This window comes from Equus quagga, chromosome 14, assembly GCF_021613505.1.
Source record: "Equus quagga isolate Etosha38 chromosome 14, UCLA_HA_Equagga_1.0, whole genome shotgun sequence".
Taxonomy (NCBI): domain Eukaryota; kingdom Metazoa; phylum Chordata; class Mammalia; order Perissodactyla; family Equidae; genus Equus; species Equus quagga.
In genome coordinates this window covers 31,262,854-31,279,071 of record NC_060280.1, presented here as the reverse complement: position 1 = coordinate 31,279,071, position 16,218 = coordinate 31,262,854, and the positions used below count along the sequence as shown (strand labels likewise).

At 44.9% G+C, this 16,218-nt stretch overlaps 1 protein-coding gene across 20 annotated transcripts in view; it reads right to left on the bottom strand.

Annotated features, from left to right (window-relative positions):
• Positions 1-3,637, bottom strand: part of B3GNT6 (UDP-GlcNAc:betaGal beta-1,3-N-acetylglucosaminyltransferase 6) — an 18,046-nt gene extending 14,409 nt beyond the window's left edge. For 3 of the 20 annotated variants that reach the window (XM_046684635.1, XM_046684641.1, XM_046684639.1), the window contains exons 1-3: positions 2,945-2,956; positions 1,346-1,440; positions 207-326 (exon numbers count right to left, since the gene is read on the bottom strand). Coding sequence is in view for 8 of the 20 variants with exons in the window: in XM_046684639.1 (XP_046540595.1) it covers positions 207-248 (42 nt within the window). In the remaining 12 variants the exon portion in view is untranslated. The other 17 variants (XR_006891853.1, XM_046684628.1, XM_046684637.1 and 14 more) reach the window with 14 other exon arrangements.
• Positions 3,638-16,218: the final 12,581 nt, after the last annotated feature.

Sequence of the window (16,218 nt, the reverse complement as noted above, 5' to 3'; positions counted from 1 at the left end):
CTCCCCTCCCCTACCTAGAGCCCCAGGCAGGCTCCCCTCCTCTCCCCTACCTACAGCCCCAGGGCAAGCTCCCTTCCTCTCCCCTACCCACAGCCCCAGGCAGGCTCCCCTCCTCTCCCCTACCCACAGCCCCAGGACAGGCTCCCCTCCTCTCCCCTACCTACAGCCCCAGGCAGGCTCCCCACTCCTCTCCCTAAAACCCCTACCTTTTTCCCTTTGAGGAGGTGGATTTGAGTGTTACCTCCCATCTCCTCCTCTGGCTGCCCGTCGATGGTAAACCTCTTTTTCCTTGCCACAAGTCTGACGCTCCAGCTATTGGCCCTCCTCTGCGGCAGGTAAATGAACCTGTGTTTGTGTTGGATAACAGCTCTCTCCCTTCCCTCATCGCCCCACCCAAGCTGACCAGTTATAACTCCAAAGTATTTCCTCAGTCTGTCCCCTTGCATTCGCACCATCGAGGGGCTGGGCCACACTGGCACCTGCTGCTCGGAGGAGGGGGTCCTGCTGGGTCTCTGCACGCGCTCTCGCTCTCTCCTGATGCCCCGCTACAGCGGCTGGAGGAACCTGTGAACAATGCAGGTTTCCATGCCGCTCTTCACTCCTTTCCTCAGCTTCCCACTGCCACCCACCGTCCCTGGCCGTCAGGCAGAGCTCTCCCTCCCTAGAAGCTTTCCCTGGTGTGTCCCCCTGCCTGGATGGACCTCTGTCCCCCTCCTTCGCCTACGGCACAGCCTCCTCCTCTCGGTCCGCTTGAAGAGGCATCTCCTTGGCAAAGTTTTAATGTGGCTCAAAGGAGACCAGAGCATTATTTGTTTAAAGTTTATCTTCTCTTCTAGTCTGTAAGCACCTTGAGGGAGGGATGGCACCTGTGTTGTGCTCCGCTGTCTCCCTAGTGACCTGCACAGGATTGGAGGCCGGACCACATAGTGATGGAAAATACTAGTGGCCTGGGTTCAAATTCTGCCTCTCCCACTTTCTAGCTGCATGTGCTGAGTAAGCTGATTTAAGCTAATACCTATCTCTTAAGAGTTATTGTGAAAGTTAAATGATAATGTATGTAAAGAATTTAGCATGGTACTTGGCACATGGTAAGTGGTCAGCAAATACTAGCTATTATGATTATCAGAGGCACCAATAAATATTTGTTAAATGAACACTTTGTGCAAACTATGTGCTCGAGAAATAATTTGAGATTGGGTCGTTAGCACACAGAGGAGTTACTGGATAGCATTGTTCTCTAGTGCTTGGGTGTTATAGTCCACACACAATGTCCAGCACAAGATGAGCACAAAGCAGGTGTTCAGTGAACAATGGCAGCAGTTAACCACAAAGAAAAGTAACAGACCTGGCAGAGGTGTTGGTGGAATCGCTGAGTCCATTAGAAATCCTGGAGGTGGGTTCCCGGAGCTCTTAAGTAGGCCTGCCTCAGTGTTCGCTGCGCTGAGAGAAGAGAGACAGCGAGGGGCACTGAGTCTGTTTTGCCATCACCATGTGCTCAGGGCCTCGTCCCGTGCCTGGCACACGTGGGACATGCGGTACATTTTTTTTGCGATGAATGAGAGAATAAAAGAATGAACGAGAACAGGATTTGGAGTCTGGATAATGGGCCTGAGTGGGCTTCTTTCCCTGCCTGTGCGCCTTTGTTTCAATGCGTGAACCTCCTAGGTTTCAGTTTCCTCATCTGAAAAATTGAGAAAGTCAACACTCATCACTCAAGGAAATAAAAAAAAAAAGAGCAAGAAAATGATTTTGTCAATGCTAAAGTGCCGGACGGATGCTAGTTAAAAAAATGATGAAAAAGCCTTCTCTACCTCCTCTCCCCGTGTAGAATCATCTCCAGAAACAAAAACCATCTCAATGTTAACGCAACAGTAATTTGTCTCCGTCAGACTTGCGTTTACTTTGATAAACTTCATCCAGGAACGCGGATCAATGCTGCCTTTTGATATAAAGGGCACCAAAAGTTGGGCCAGGCCTTGTCCTGAGGGTGGCGCTGGTTTGCTGAACTGTTTCCGGATGCTGCCGCTCTGAAGCTTTGGGCGTCCCCTCTGTGGTTCTTTTTTCTGGATTCCCTGCTTTTCTCAAAGTGCCCTGGAGCCCCCGCAGCTTAAGCTTTCCTGGCCTCTGCTCACCCTGATCCATGGACCCTCAGTACTCAGCTCAAGTCCCGCCTCCTCAGGAAACCTCCTGGTAAGTCCCGCTGAATGGACCCTGTGTCCTTGTTGATAACATGGTTGCAGAGCCGCAGTGTTCGTGAAAGAGCGCAGACCTGCCACTTATGTGACCCTTTTGAGCCTCGGGTCCCTCATCTGTGGGACCTTGGGCAAGTTGTTTATCTTGGCACCTCAGGAGGTGACGTGAGTTGATTGGCATAAGGCACTTAGAACCATGCCCGGCACACAGTAAGTACCACCTAACCCAGGAGTGTTCACGGGACAGAGTAGATCATCGTTTTATGGGTTAAGTCTAGCCTTCTCACACAGCGTTTTATGAAGTTCCTCTGTGACTATCGCCATCCTCTCCTGTCCCGTTCGTTGCTCCACATAGAGGTTTGCTTGCCTTTACAATGCTATTTGCTCTGCCTGGAATGTTTTTCCCCTTATTCTCCCAGGAACAGGAAAAGTTCCTGTTGGTTATTCCCTCCTCTGGCTTGATGCCAAGAGACGAATGATTGCAATGCAGGTTCCCAGGTCCTGCACCAGCCCCCTACGAACACAAGGTATTCCTCGGGACCCTATGCACAGTGGCTATGGCAGGTAAATAAACCTTGTCTTCCCTTTGGCCCCAACCCCCCATGTGGAGCCCTAACCCAGGGGCTTTGTCCTGGTTCCTTTGCCCTTGGCCTCCCTCTGGCTCTTGCTTGGTGCTCTAAGGAGAGGGGAGTGGGGAGGAGGAGAAGACGCTCCTCCTTGCCCGTGGGAAGAAGCCCAAGCCCCCATCTTACCTTGAGTGTCTGAGAGAGAGGCAGTCCCCAGACTGAACCTACCTTTGACTCCCTTCTTTCACACCTGAAGCCCCACCCCCAGGAGGGTGGCGTACTTCAGTATTCTTGAACCTGACCAATCCATGACATCCCTCCTCCTCCCGAGGGGCCGGGTGAAGGGGGGACAGCTCCAAGCTTCCTTCCGGCAGAGACTGCTTGCTTACCCTTCCTGATGAAGCTCAATGTCGGCTCTTCTAGGAGAGCTTTCTTGACGCCTCCACCTACCAGCTGCCTTGCACTCCCCCAGCGATGACCCTTTAGTGCTGTGTTGTAATGATGGGTTTTCCCTGCTAGACTGAGGGCAACTCCAGGGCCGGGACCTGTTCTGTGAACATAGGGGGTGCTTTAAAACGTTTGTTGAGTGAGTTGCATGTAAAAGGTTCAGACAGACATACTTTCTGAACACGTTAATGACATCTGAGTATACTGAATTTGGCAAGTGTTGAAGGGCTTCGTTCCATGACCACTGTGAGTGGCTGGGAGAGAGGTGAAGCAGACTCAGTCCTGGTCCTCAAGAGCTCACCATCTCTTGGGAGAGCCAGATGCTAAATGGTTATCAAGTGATGTGATGTGTCCAAAACACAGAGAGGGAGCTTGGAGAAGGGAACCTGCGTAGGTCAGGGAAGACTTCCCGTTAGAACTGGACTGTATCACTTATCTATTGCTGTGTAACAAACCATCCCCAAACTTAATGGCTTGAAACAACCAGCATTTCTTATTTCTCAAGATTCTGTGGGTTGCCCAGAAGGTTCTTGTGCTAGACCCACCTGGACTGTCTCATGTGTCTGTATTCAGGTAATGTGTAAGCTGGGAGCTGGGCTCAGCTGGGACGGCTGGGCCTCCCTCTCCTTGTGTTCTTGCATCTTGGGCTGCTTCATGGCCTGGTGGCCTCAGGTTCCGAGATGGACGACGCAGAGACTACAAGACCTCGTGAGGCCTGGGCTTCAGGACATGCATGACGTCACTTCCACCACATTCTGTTGGTCAACGCAAGTCAAAGACCAGCCCAGATACAAGAGGTGAGGAAGAGTCCCCAAGATTTGTGGCCATATTTAACCTACCACCTGAGTTTTGAGGCGGTCAGGAGTTTTCCCAGGAGGCAAGGAGCGGTGTAGAGAGGGGGAGGGCACTCCGGGCAGAGGTACAGAGGTGGGAATAAACAGGACGTGTCTGGGAAATATTCCAGGTTTAATGTGGTTGGAGGGGTAAATATTGGGAGTTGAAAGTGCAAAGATAGATTGGAGGGATCCGGAAAAGGGCCTGGAATGCTATGCCTGGACTTTTACCTTGATCCTTTGAAAGTTCCGACAAGTCCAAATCTGTTTTCGAGTCCATTATAGCAGCCCCTGCTGGTATAGATGCTGGAGAGGGCAAGACTGGAGGCAGGGAACCCGGTGGGGGTTCTTACGGTGATCGCGGGAGAGAGGTGAGGCCCAGGTCTGGCAGGGGCCGTCAGAGTGGTAGGGATGGTGTCCTCCTAGCTTGGTGACTTCCTGGGTATTCTGTGAAAATGCTCACCCCTCAGGCTCCTTGTCCTTCTTGCTAATTTTGAGGGTCCTGGGCAGGGGGGATGTCTGGATAAGAGAAGAGTGAGAGACAAGGACAAGGAGGGAAGCGAGTGGTGGGAGGAAGGGGGAGAGTTGGGCAGGGGGCTCGAGGGTAGGATAGGTTTCAGATGGAGATAGCGAGATATATCTGGAGGATTAGTGAAGCCCAGACTTACTGGCAACTTCAGGGTGGGTGAAGGACAGAAAAAGGATGGGAACACCAATTAAATTTGAGATAAGTGATGGCAAGAGTCAGCTCCAGGGAGGGACCTGACCATATTCCTCTCCAGACTGACTCATGGCTGACAGATAAAGGCTGGCACAGAGCCGACATCTATTCGGGTTGGCCAAATGACTTAATTTTTTTTTTTTTTTGAGGAAGATTAACCCTCAGCTAACATCTGCTGCCAATCCTCTCTTTGCTGAGAAAGACTGGCCCTGAGCTAACATCCGTGCCCATCTTCCTCTATTTTATATGTGGGACGTCTGCCACAGCATGGCTTGACAAGCAGTGCCTTGTCCACGCCCAGGATCTGAACCGGTGAACCCCGGGCCATCGAAGCTGAGCGTGCGAACTTAACCCCTATGCCACCGGGCCGGCCCCCCAAATGACTTAATTTTGTTAACTCATTTTCTTCAAGCCCCCCAAATTCATCTTTTCTCCTTAGCAGAAATGTATTTTTGGAAGTTTGGGGATGAATTGAAGGGGGGAGAAAGTTAAATGGGGGTAAGTTTACTGGAGTAAAGTAAACTTGAGGCCAGGCAGCTGTGACCTCTGCAGGAAGGTTCTGGGGTGCTCGGGGAGGAAGTGAGTGTGATGTATGTAGTGGGTGTGTGTGGCAGGGTGGCTTCAGAATGGCATGTACTGTTCAGAGGCGGAATTATCGCATACCTAACTCCTTTTCAGCCTCCCCTTTACAATGGGTGGGGGTTTTCATGTAAAATTTACCAGTCCAGTGCTTAGTCTGACACACCTTAGTCTGAAAAACTGGGGTGGCATAAGGCAGAGGAACCTGTCCCCATCTCCAAGACAAACAGGTTCTGTGGGCACAGACCGGTGCCTGACAACCAGGAAGGAAAGTCAGATGGTCTCTTGTTCCAGGTCCAACTGGTAGTGGGAGACGGATCCGGAAGAGGGGTTGACACCTCAGGTTTGTCCAGCAGTTTTGAGGTACCCCTGGCAGGCCCAGGCCAGGCACTCTTACTCTTACAGAAAGAATCCTATTCAGAAAACCCAAGATGATTAAGTCCATGCTACATCATGGTGCTAACCTTTAAGACAATCCTACATTTTACAGATGTAGAATCCGACAGTTAAAGTGACCGGGCCACAATCACACAGCTTTTCAGTGGGGGACCAGGATTCTAAGCCAGGTCTTTAGACACCGACAAGGATATAGAGTATGTAACCGCACCCTGATAGGACTAATGCCAATGGACTCCAACCCAGATCCTGCTGCCTCAGCGCCATCTTGGGTCAAGGTTACTGCCCTCCATCCTTGATGCCACGTGAAGGACCACGTATGTAGCTAGCCCTGCCAACAGCCACAGCTGTACACAGCCCAGCCACTGGCATCCACAGACCCTGGGGAATGAGAGCTCAGGCCCTCACCCCAGGCTTCCTTTGGCTGGAGGTGACTTTGTCCATCAAAATTCCTCTACCTAATCCTTAAATGGTTTTGGTTTCTAGTACTCAGTCTGAGACCCTCTTTTCTTCTGTGATCTCATCTACTCCCGTAGCTTCAAATATCATGTATACTTTTGATTCTCAATTTTATATCTCCAGCCCAGATCTCTCAGCTGAGCTCCAGATCCACTTTTTACTATCCTTAAGCTCTCCACTAGGATAGATATCTCACTCAGACTTCAAACTCAGTGAATCCCGGATTTACTTGATAACGTAACTCAAATCTTTTTCCCATGTAACTCAGATATATTTGATTTTCTATGTCCAGTGCCACCATCCATCACTCTCTCTCACTCGGACTGCTGCCTTCTCCTTCTATTTGGTATCCCTATATCCACACTGGCTCCCTGTAAGCCATTCTCCACCCTTTCAGGAGCTTCCCAAATCAAATTGTTAACATGGCTTTCAAAGCCCTGGGTGACTTAATTCTTGCTCATCTCTCCTCTTGCTCTCTCTGTTATAACCAACCTCTTTTTCCTTCCCTGATTCCTCTCATCCTTCAGTTCTTAACATAATGTTCATCTTCAGGGAAGTTTTCCCTTCTCCAGTTCGCTAGTGCCCCCTCCCAGAGGTCTCTACACCCTTCCTCCATGACACTTATCCCAAATGTAACTGGCACCATTATTTGTGAGACACTAGACTGTCAGTGCTGTGAGGCATCTGTCTTGTTCTGCACGGTACTGTTAGCATCTAACACGGACACAGCATTCCAAAGTTTGTTGAATGAATGTCACTATGCCTTATGGCCCCCATATAGTAGGGCTCAAGAAATGAATCCTATTTCTCTTTTTATGCTTTCTTTACGTTGTCCTTTGAGAATCCAGCCCTATTTTGAGACTAGGCCACCCTACCACATCAGACAGCTCTTGTTTTCTCTCTCACCTGGGTAGACCCATTCTGCATTGCAGCCTGGGGCTGAAGCCAGAAAAAAAGCTGGGACATCCCAGACATGTGATAAATAAATGTTAAGCAATAGGATATACTGGAGGATCTGAGGAAGCCATTTGGTGTAAAACTAATTCGGCCTGATCTTGCTTTTCCAAAAGGGCCTGATGTGGCCGTTGAGCATGCATTGTCCATCTGCTTTAAGTATTTACCATGTCCCAAAGACAAGAACAGTGCCCTTGAAGAAAGATGTAACTTCACCCCACATGGGCGTGTCCCTAAGGGCAAGCATCTCTCCCTAGGCTAGGGATTGATTGCTGACCTGTAGTGACCACCCAGCTGGAGACCACAGACCTGCTACCTGCTCTGTTCATCACCTGCTGTGTGAATCACTGTGCCAGCTAGGCAGTTTCATGACTGTTGTAAAAGGGACATTCCAATCATTATGTGATGCATGCTGTTTGATGGTATATAACCGCTCTGTACACTCCCGCTTTTTTGGAGTGTTCCATTCCTTTGTGAAAGGACTCTCCCAGGCTATATAGTCCTCAGATCTGGCTTACAATAAACTCACCCCAATTTTGATTTATAGTTTGGTTATGGATTATTTGCGTCAACACATGCCAGAGCTGAGCCCAGAGTAAGCTCAATAAAAATGTGTTAAATCAAGTAATGGATGCCTGTGTCTGTGTGGCAGGCTGGTTTAGAAAGGTGTGTACTGCTTAGAGGTGAAATTAAAGCAATCCTAACTCCTTTTCAGTCATCTCCTTTACAAAACACAGTCCAAACTGCTTTGCAGATTCTCTCGTGTTCTCTGTCAGCAAGGGTTCCTGGTTCATCTCTTGCCAGCATCTGTCTGTTGGTCCAGGCAAGGCTGTCTGTCCCTGACACATGAAGGAAGGACTTGATGAAGAATCTACCATATGGTCAGCAGTGAAGCAGTGATGGAAACTGCCCATCCAAGCCGGCTTGGCTGGAAAAGCTAATATTTGTGGCGAACATGATGTAATCTACATAGACATCAAAATATAATGATGCACACCTGAAACTTACGTAATGCTATAAACCAGTGTTACCTCAAAAAGAAGAGGAAAGCTGTGGTGTGGGAAACGGTGAGTTGTGGGAATTCTAACTTGTTTTATGTCTTGTAGATGGCACTTTGGTCACTGCCAAAGATAGAAACCGTAGTAGATGTGGGGGACTGGAATTGGCCACCCAATATGTCTCTTTGGCATGAGGATTTTATTTTGGGCTGGTTACTTTTAAAAAAACTGCAGACAGGGAAGAAACTCTGAAAAGTAGAATTTACTTACCCTTTGTTAAGTGACATTTACATTTGTAAAGGAAATCTCCCTCTGTAAAGGTGTCTCCCTCTCTGTACCAGGAAGAAGGGAGGGATGACCTTGTCTCTAGAAACTCTTGGTAAATCAACGCGGAAGGCAAGGACTCAAGTCTGCACAATAACTTGACTCTTGTTTACTGTGCTTGTCTGGTCATCTCCCGTAACTGACTCTCCCCACCCCCAACATCCTCTTTTGCCTTTAGCTGAAGATGATGTTTAAGGTGGTGGCTTTGGCCATTTTGGCGAGTTGCTCAGGTTGCCTGAGCCTCTCCCATGTATACAAGTTATAAAGCTTTGTTTAATTTTCCCCTGTTATTTGGTCTCATGTGAATTTAATTCGTTCTCTGGCCAGAAGAACCCAGAGAGGGTAGAGGACATGTCTTCCTCCCCTACAATGGCAAGGTTTCATTACCCAAGGTGAAAGTTTATGGTCCAAAGCTAGAGTTTTATCTTCCATTTGAATTTCAAGTGAAGCAGTATCTATATCTTACCAAATAAGATAAAATACTGAAACATTAATTACTAAATATAAGTTTATCTACTTTTGACTTATTTTTACTGAGAGATTAAAAGATATTCGGGTCTGTTAATAAACATGTTCTTTCACCACAAAAACTATACTATAAAGAAACACGTGTCTCTAGAAATAGAGGTGGTTTAGTCATAAGTTTGCTAATCTCCTAGAGAATGCTGCTGTGTGACAGTTCACAGATGTCTACTTCCTCATTTGCTGCTGTGTGACAGACAGATCACAACTGTCTACTTCATTTTCACTAAAAATTAAGGTTACCAAGGGTTAAGAACTCTACTCAATAAGTAAATGAAAATACTAGAAACAGTAAAGAAGGGAGGCAATCAGAAAGGTCTGAAAAGTCTGAAGGATGTGTTTTTGTTAAGGAAAAAAGGAAAGCAGTTTGGTCCTAAAGTAGTTGTTTGGTGGTGGTTTAAAGGTTGTTCCAGAATGAGGAGGAAAGTGAAGGAGAAAAACCTGAGCGAGTATAGCAAGTTGTAAAGGGTCTGCCGAAGGAGGGGCGGGAGGGAGAGGGGGAAAGAGGAGGGAAGTGGGGGGGCAAATACCTTATTCATATCAGGCTAAGGTTGAATGCATTTATTTATATTTTTATATATATATATATTTTAATGAGCTCAGTAATGTACTGATGCAAAACTGGAGGTTGAAATTCTCTGTTAAAAGGACAGTTTCTTGGATTCCTGGTCTGCTCCTAGTACGAGACTGTAGTTATTGTCACTCCAGTCACGTGGGTAACTAGTGTTTCACAGTCACATGAGATCTTCTTTAATCAGGTGTTCAAACCTAGAGACGTCTTCCCCCAAATAGAATTCTAAATGAAGTATTCTTGACCTCTGACTTTTCCCAGAGGACCCCTGGAAAATCTCAAAGGAGTTGGTGTCTCACTCGTAAAAAGAGAGATGTTAAACTAATTGGGTTTACTTGATAAGTTAAATTGCATGGCAAGCACTGCCAAATAAGAAGTGATGGTTAACCCTCTCTAGGTTATATTTGTATGGGTATATGTTATTAATATAAATATTTCAGAAAGCATATGAAATTTCTAGAAATTTGTGTTTTTTGTTTGTTTTTAGGAAAATTAGCTCTGCGCTAACATCTGCTGCCAATCCTCCTCTTTTTGCTGAGGAAGATTGGCCCTGAGCTAACATCTGTGCCCATCTTCCTCTACTTTATATGTGGGATGCCTACCACAGCATGGCGTGCCAAGCGGTGCCATGTCTGCACCCAGGATGCGAACTGGCGAACCCCAGGCCACTGAAGTGGAACGTTTGCACTTAACTGCTACGCCACTGGGCCGGCCGGTAGAAATTTGTTCATCCTAGCTGTCGATGATCTGTCCTGGTATAATGTTATCCTTCACAACTCCAGTTATCTTAACATGTTGACTGTCACAGAGACAACCAAATTTCCTTGTCAATTGTATTATAATGAACACATCAGATGTTTAAGCATGGCCATTTTAAGCCTTATGTCATTCACAGATAGTGTGTTACTGATACTTTTCTGAAACCTATTGTAATCTGCTGCAGGCTTCACTGTCAACAAAAAAAAGGACTCTCTCAGAGAAGCATGGAAAAGACTGTAACAGATACTCTGGGGTACAGGCTTCTGATGTCACTGCTTACATAACTTTAAGATCATACCACTGAACTGAATAATGATTTCCAGAACTAATGGAACCCAAGATCAACAAAGACCTGGATTTATCACATGGGACTGAGTGGACCGATAAAGAACAACTACGATTTCTTCGACTTTTGCTCGGAATACCGCTGGTTCTTCTATGTTCTATTTTTTTGGATTTAAGGAACCCTTTTTCTCTTAACCTATCTATGACTTAGGGCAACTTAGTAAATTATATCTTTGTAAACAAAAATGAAACATTTATCTTTTCTCCCTGCCTGATGCCTCCAAAATTTGGAAACCCTTATTGAATATTCTTATTTTCATGGCAATATAGTTATTTGAGTAAGTTCAATGAGAATTCGTTCTCCTTGTAACGAGACACAATTGGAAACACTGGCTCTATCACCAAGGCTTTGACTGGAATGTCCGACTTGAGAATGATGCGCGCAGAACCAGGTGTGACCAGTTTTAAGGGACTAAGGTTGACTTTAGGAGCCAGTGCCTACAAAGCCCTCCTGGACAACCGGCCTGGGACCAGGCTTACAGTGCTCCTACCTCACAAGTGCATCAGGGCGCCTGCTTCCTCGCAGCCCCAAGACACTTAGGATATTTTGGGGACCTTGAGAACGAAGAATTCATCCCAATCTGTAGGTACCACAAGTGAAGTCTGATGGTAAGTTCTTGGCTTGGCTTCCTAGCCTCAAGGCTTTTAAAAATCCAATCTGAGATTCCTATTAAAAGTTCCAGCAAAACAAACTTAAAAAGACCTATGTTGTCAGTTACTATTCTTGCTGAACTTACATAAACAATCAGGCCAAGTTTGATGAGACTAGACTTGTCTTGTAAACAAAAATAGTCTTACCTTGATTATCTTTGATAAAAATAGGAGGGATTATGAGAGAGATCTTATGCTTCAATGGAAAACACTAATCCTCCTTTGTGGATTATCAGATTCTAGTCTTGTTCGTTCTCTTTGAGCTATTTTCACCTTTGTGTAAGCTGGATCCTGCCATCTTGAGCCTTTTGTCAGTAATTAACATTTCTAGTTTCCTTCCACCCTTCTGACTTAGCATCACGAAGAACTAAAAATGCTCTTTTCCTGAAGCTGGACAACTTGATATAACGTTATAGGCTTTACCACAACAGTTTGGGCCACTCAGGAAGTTCACCAGAACATAATCCTTTGAGCTCTGGGAAATAGCCATGACTGTGAGACTCCCACTACCATCCTTACTCCACCATCTAAAGATGCTTTGAGACCAAGGTCTGGAAATCCTTTTGACTGACTGCCCTCTTGACTTAAAAACTGAGTTTATAACCTGCTCCAGCCATTAGTTTTTGTTTTTCCATAAAACAAAATGTCTATGTCTATGTCTTTGTCTTCTTTCCCTTTGCACATCTCCTACTTCCCAACTTCTAACTCGAATCTTCTCTCCACAGCCTCCAACTCGGCTTCTGGTTTGTGAAACTTCTTGGGAAGTTTTAGACAGGGGAAATAAAGGCGTCCAGAATACACCATGTGGCATGAAAATTATTTTGAGCTGAAGGCATCTAAGAATCAACAGATGCAGGTAGAGGCTTTTTTCCTGAACTCCCTGTGTCCTCCTAAAAGCAGAACTTCCCAAAAGAACTCAACTGTCGTAAATCTTCTCCCCTGGGGGAATTTTGGTACCAAAACAGACATCATCACAAAACTATCATATCTCTCATCTATTCTTCTAAGGGACCATTTATTTTTCCTAAAAATCATTTGTTTTCCCATCAGTGCCCTTTCTCCCCCTCCCCATCCCTTACTAAGATGGGATATAAGCCCCTAATTCTGCCTCCTTGAGTCACTTTGAACTCTCATGTACATACATGAATAAAAATCTGCCTTTTTGATTGCTGATTCGTCGGTTTAATTCACAGGCCTCAAGCACTGAATCTAAGAGGGTAGCAGAGAGATTTTTTCTCCCCAGCAGGCAATGGTTGAGTCCAGTGGCGTGCTCGCATAACCTCAGCGATACAGGCAACTTCTCATCTAGCAACTACAGTTAGTTATATACATAAAAAAAAGGTTTTCTTATTCTTAAAGGAAGTTCAACGGTTTAAAAAACAGCATTGAAGTCTTGCAATCAGATGGGTCATGACTGTTCTTTTTTTTTCATTTTGCAGCCTCCTCCACAAAGGAGTAAAGTTTACCTGCTTTTAGTCAAATTTCAGTCATTATTTCCAAATGTTTACAGCATAGTGAATAAGCTGTAATTTTACACATTGAAAAACAAGACAAAGTGGTCAAACTGATTATATCATGGCATTGATACGATGTAAAACGTAAGACAGAGGGAGATCCACAAGCCACCACACAGCTGCCAATGCCAATTCTAACTGCTTCTCTTTAAGACAGCAATTTTACATAAATGCTTATCCGGCAGCACAGCATAAACCACAGGGTTAAAAGAATTTCTTCTGTCATGTAAATGTGGAATTGAGACCTAAAACCGTCAAACTTAGCAACAAACTATTTTTTTTCAAGAGCAAAGTAATATGGAACCCATAGGACTCATGAGAAAACCTTAAACTAAATTATTAGACACTTTTAGGGGCATTGGTTAAATTCTGAAGATGCTGCATTAAAACAGAACTTACTCTTTTCAGGCATTTAAAGATTTTCATGCACAGTGTACCTGAAGTTTTTGATCTCTTGGTTTTCTTTGACTCACACCTCCTCTCCTTCATATAAGAAAGCCCTCTTAGTATAAGGAAAGCCCAGATTAACAGTCCTGGAAAATCTGCACTAAGGTTCAACCAAAATATTTGATCTAATTGCAATTCTGCTAAACCAAATACCACTATTTGGGGTTCTCATTTGTAGACTATTCAAAAACAAATGTTTCTCCTGTTAATCATCAATTTATATAATAGCAAAGGATAAAAGAGATCACTTCAGGTGGAGGCAATGTTTCTTGAAAGCACCAAGGTGGGGAGCGGCAGGTGGAGTGACCAAGCAGATGAACCACCACCTTTCACTTAGTTTTCCCTTAAAAAAAAGTCGAACTGCTTTCAATTTTCTGGAGTGAAAATGTCAGCACGGGAAGGATATTAAAATGTGCTAGCAAACTGCTTCTTTCAGGTCCTCATAAAATAATGTTTCCTAAAGTATAATTTGCCACCGGGCTTGCGATGAGCACCTTTCACATCAGGTGACATGCAAAAACCCATCACTGGCTCAGCAGGAGACAGGCTTTTTGTACACTCTAGTTAACAGGAAGTCTTTCAAGAAGATAAAAGGAAGGGAGGGGGTGGTAATCCAACTTGTAATGCCCACCCAGAATCCCAGAAGGAAAAAAAGAAAGCCAGTGAAATAAAGACAGTTTAGCAATATCCTGAAGGTCAGCTGTATTTCCATAAGACTAAATGGCAGAGTGAGAGTCTTGAGTGTGCTCACACTTAGGTTGTGAAAAAGAGAGCCACAAAGTAACGTAGAAAATTCAAGAGCCTAAATTTAGTCTCTGCTTTCTGCTCAACACTCCTAAAATATTTTTTTGCTGCGCTTTCATGCTGTCTGTTTTCACAAGAGAAACAAGGGTCTCTGAAGAACTGGCGGCAGTGTTACAACTCAACCAGTGGTGTGATGCTCCTCCAGTGAGGTCTGGACAACTTTATTCAACAAGCGACAGCGCTGGGGGCGGCTGAACTGCTTCTTCAACACTATGCACTCAACTGCGCAGGGCGAGGGTGTGTCCCTGTACCCTAATCTGCCGTTAACCCTGCAGAGCCTCAGGCTCACAGTGTTCAGCAGCGTTGTCAGGAAGGAAGTGCCTTTGTTGTTATATCAAGCACACCCAAGTATATCGTAAATGAGCAGTACAGAAGGACAATAGGGGGAAACAAATGCATTCATTAAGAAATGTAAGACAGCTGATAGCCAGGGTAGCTGCACAGGAAATGTGGCCAGGAGCCAGAATTTTGTGGCAAAAGAAAGAACAGTGTTTTAGAACTGTTTAATTTTATACTTTGCTAAGGCACAACCAAAGTTTTTTTAGATTTGTTTTGGCAAGTGTTTCTCCCGCTGGAAGATCATGAAAGTAGGTGGAAGTATCTGCCTAATGGCATGTTGGCTTGCTAAAGTAAGGAAAATAGTTACTTGGACAAAAACTAAAGTCAGTAGGTGAAGGAAAACAAAGAAATTTGTACTGGTTTTAAATGTGTACCAAGGCTACTTACTGAATACTGGGAAAATGACAGAAGTGTTTATACCTTTGCATAAGAAAAAAAAGGTGTTCTTTTTGAAGCTGTAGCTCAGCATTTAATCTGGGGTAATGTCACCATGTGATAAAAACAATCTGGATTTTATAATAATGTAAGCAGGAAAAGTGGTAAACTGCTACACGGCACAGAGCTCCAAATACAGTGATATACGAGCAAAGGGGTCAGATGAGGGGTTTACTCCAGGCAGGTGTTATATTTGTGAAAGGCGATTCAGTTTGTTATACATTCAAATCCAAATTAGAACTAGCTGCCTTACAATGAGATTTCACTACCATTTCTTGGCACTTTAATTTTTGGGAGTTCTGTTACAAGTTCAAGTAAGTTAGAGCTGTTCTTAATCCTTATATCTATTTCCTTCAAAAAATGAAGGATCAGGTATTCTAATAGGGTTTATGTAAATAGAATCCTGATCATTTTAGCTCTAGTTAACTCGACACATTTCCCTGGGCATAACCATGGCCTCTCTGAAAACTGGAAAATACTGCATAATTTAAAAAGTCAGAGTATAATGACCTTAACTGGTAACTTCAAATAAACTATGCTAGGAGGATGGAATATGGGTAGGCCAGACCACAAATCAAGTTTGCCTAGCCATAAAAACAGTGACAACTTAAAGATCTGCAAAGATCAAAGGAAACAGAGCAACTTTAACTGGCTGGAGGTGCAACATTCTACAGGTGCCTTGTGGACCTTCAGAAAGGTTACAAGATGACCCGCCCACTCTGACTGGCTATGGCCATACACAGACAACCCCAGAGCCCACCACAAATCTGGGATGTGACAAGTATAGGACCAAGTGGCAGGTCTGAGCTTGCTTATGACCCTCCAACTACACAGAGGGAGGCAGCCAGAATCCCACAGACAGCTCTTTTTCACCTTGGAAAACCATCCGTGAGGTTACTATGACAAAAATATAAATCAAGGCTGACACAGCTAAGTGCCAGCTCACTGCTGGCCATCTGGATATGGGGTTTTGCCAGCCCTTAGCTGCTTTCATTATTTAATCAAATGTTAAGAAAAGTATAATTCGCATGCAACCCTTGTCAAAAAAGAGAAAAAGGTTAATTTCCTATGATCACCACAAACTGTTAAACCATCAAGAAAAGCCCAATTTTTCCAGCTTTCAAGTATATACACACATCACATCTATTTCATTTTAAACATCTTTGGTGTCGGGGAGGGGGAAGAGGACAAATGAGATAAAGGCATGAGCTAAACATCCAACAAGCCCCATTCCTCATTCTCTGTGTGGTTGGCAGCATTAGTCGGAAAGTCACTCATTTGCTGTGATGGTCATGATATACTTGAATGCGTAGATCTTTAAGAACTTCCTTATTCATTTGGCCTGTAGTAGGTGCTTTTTTG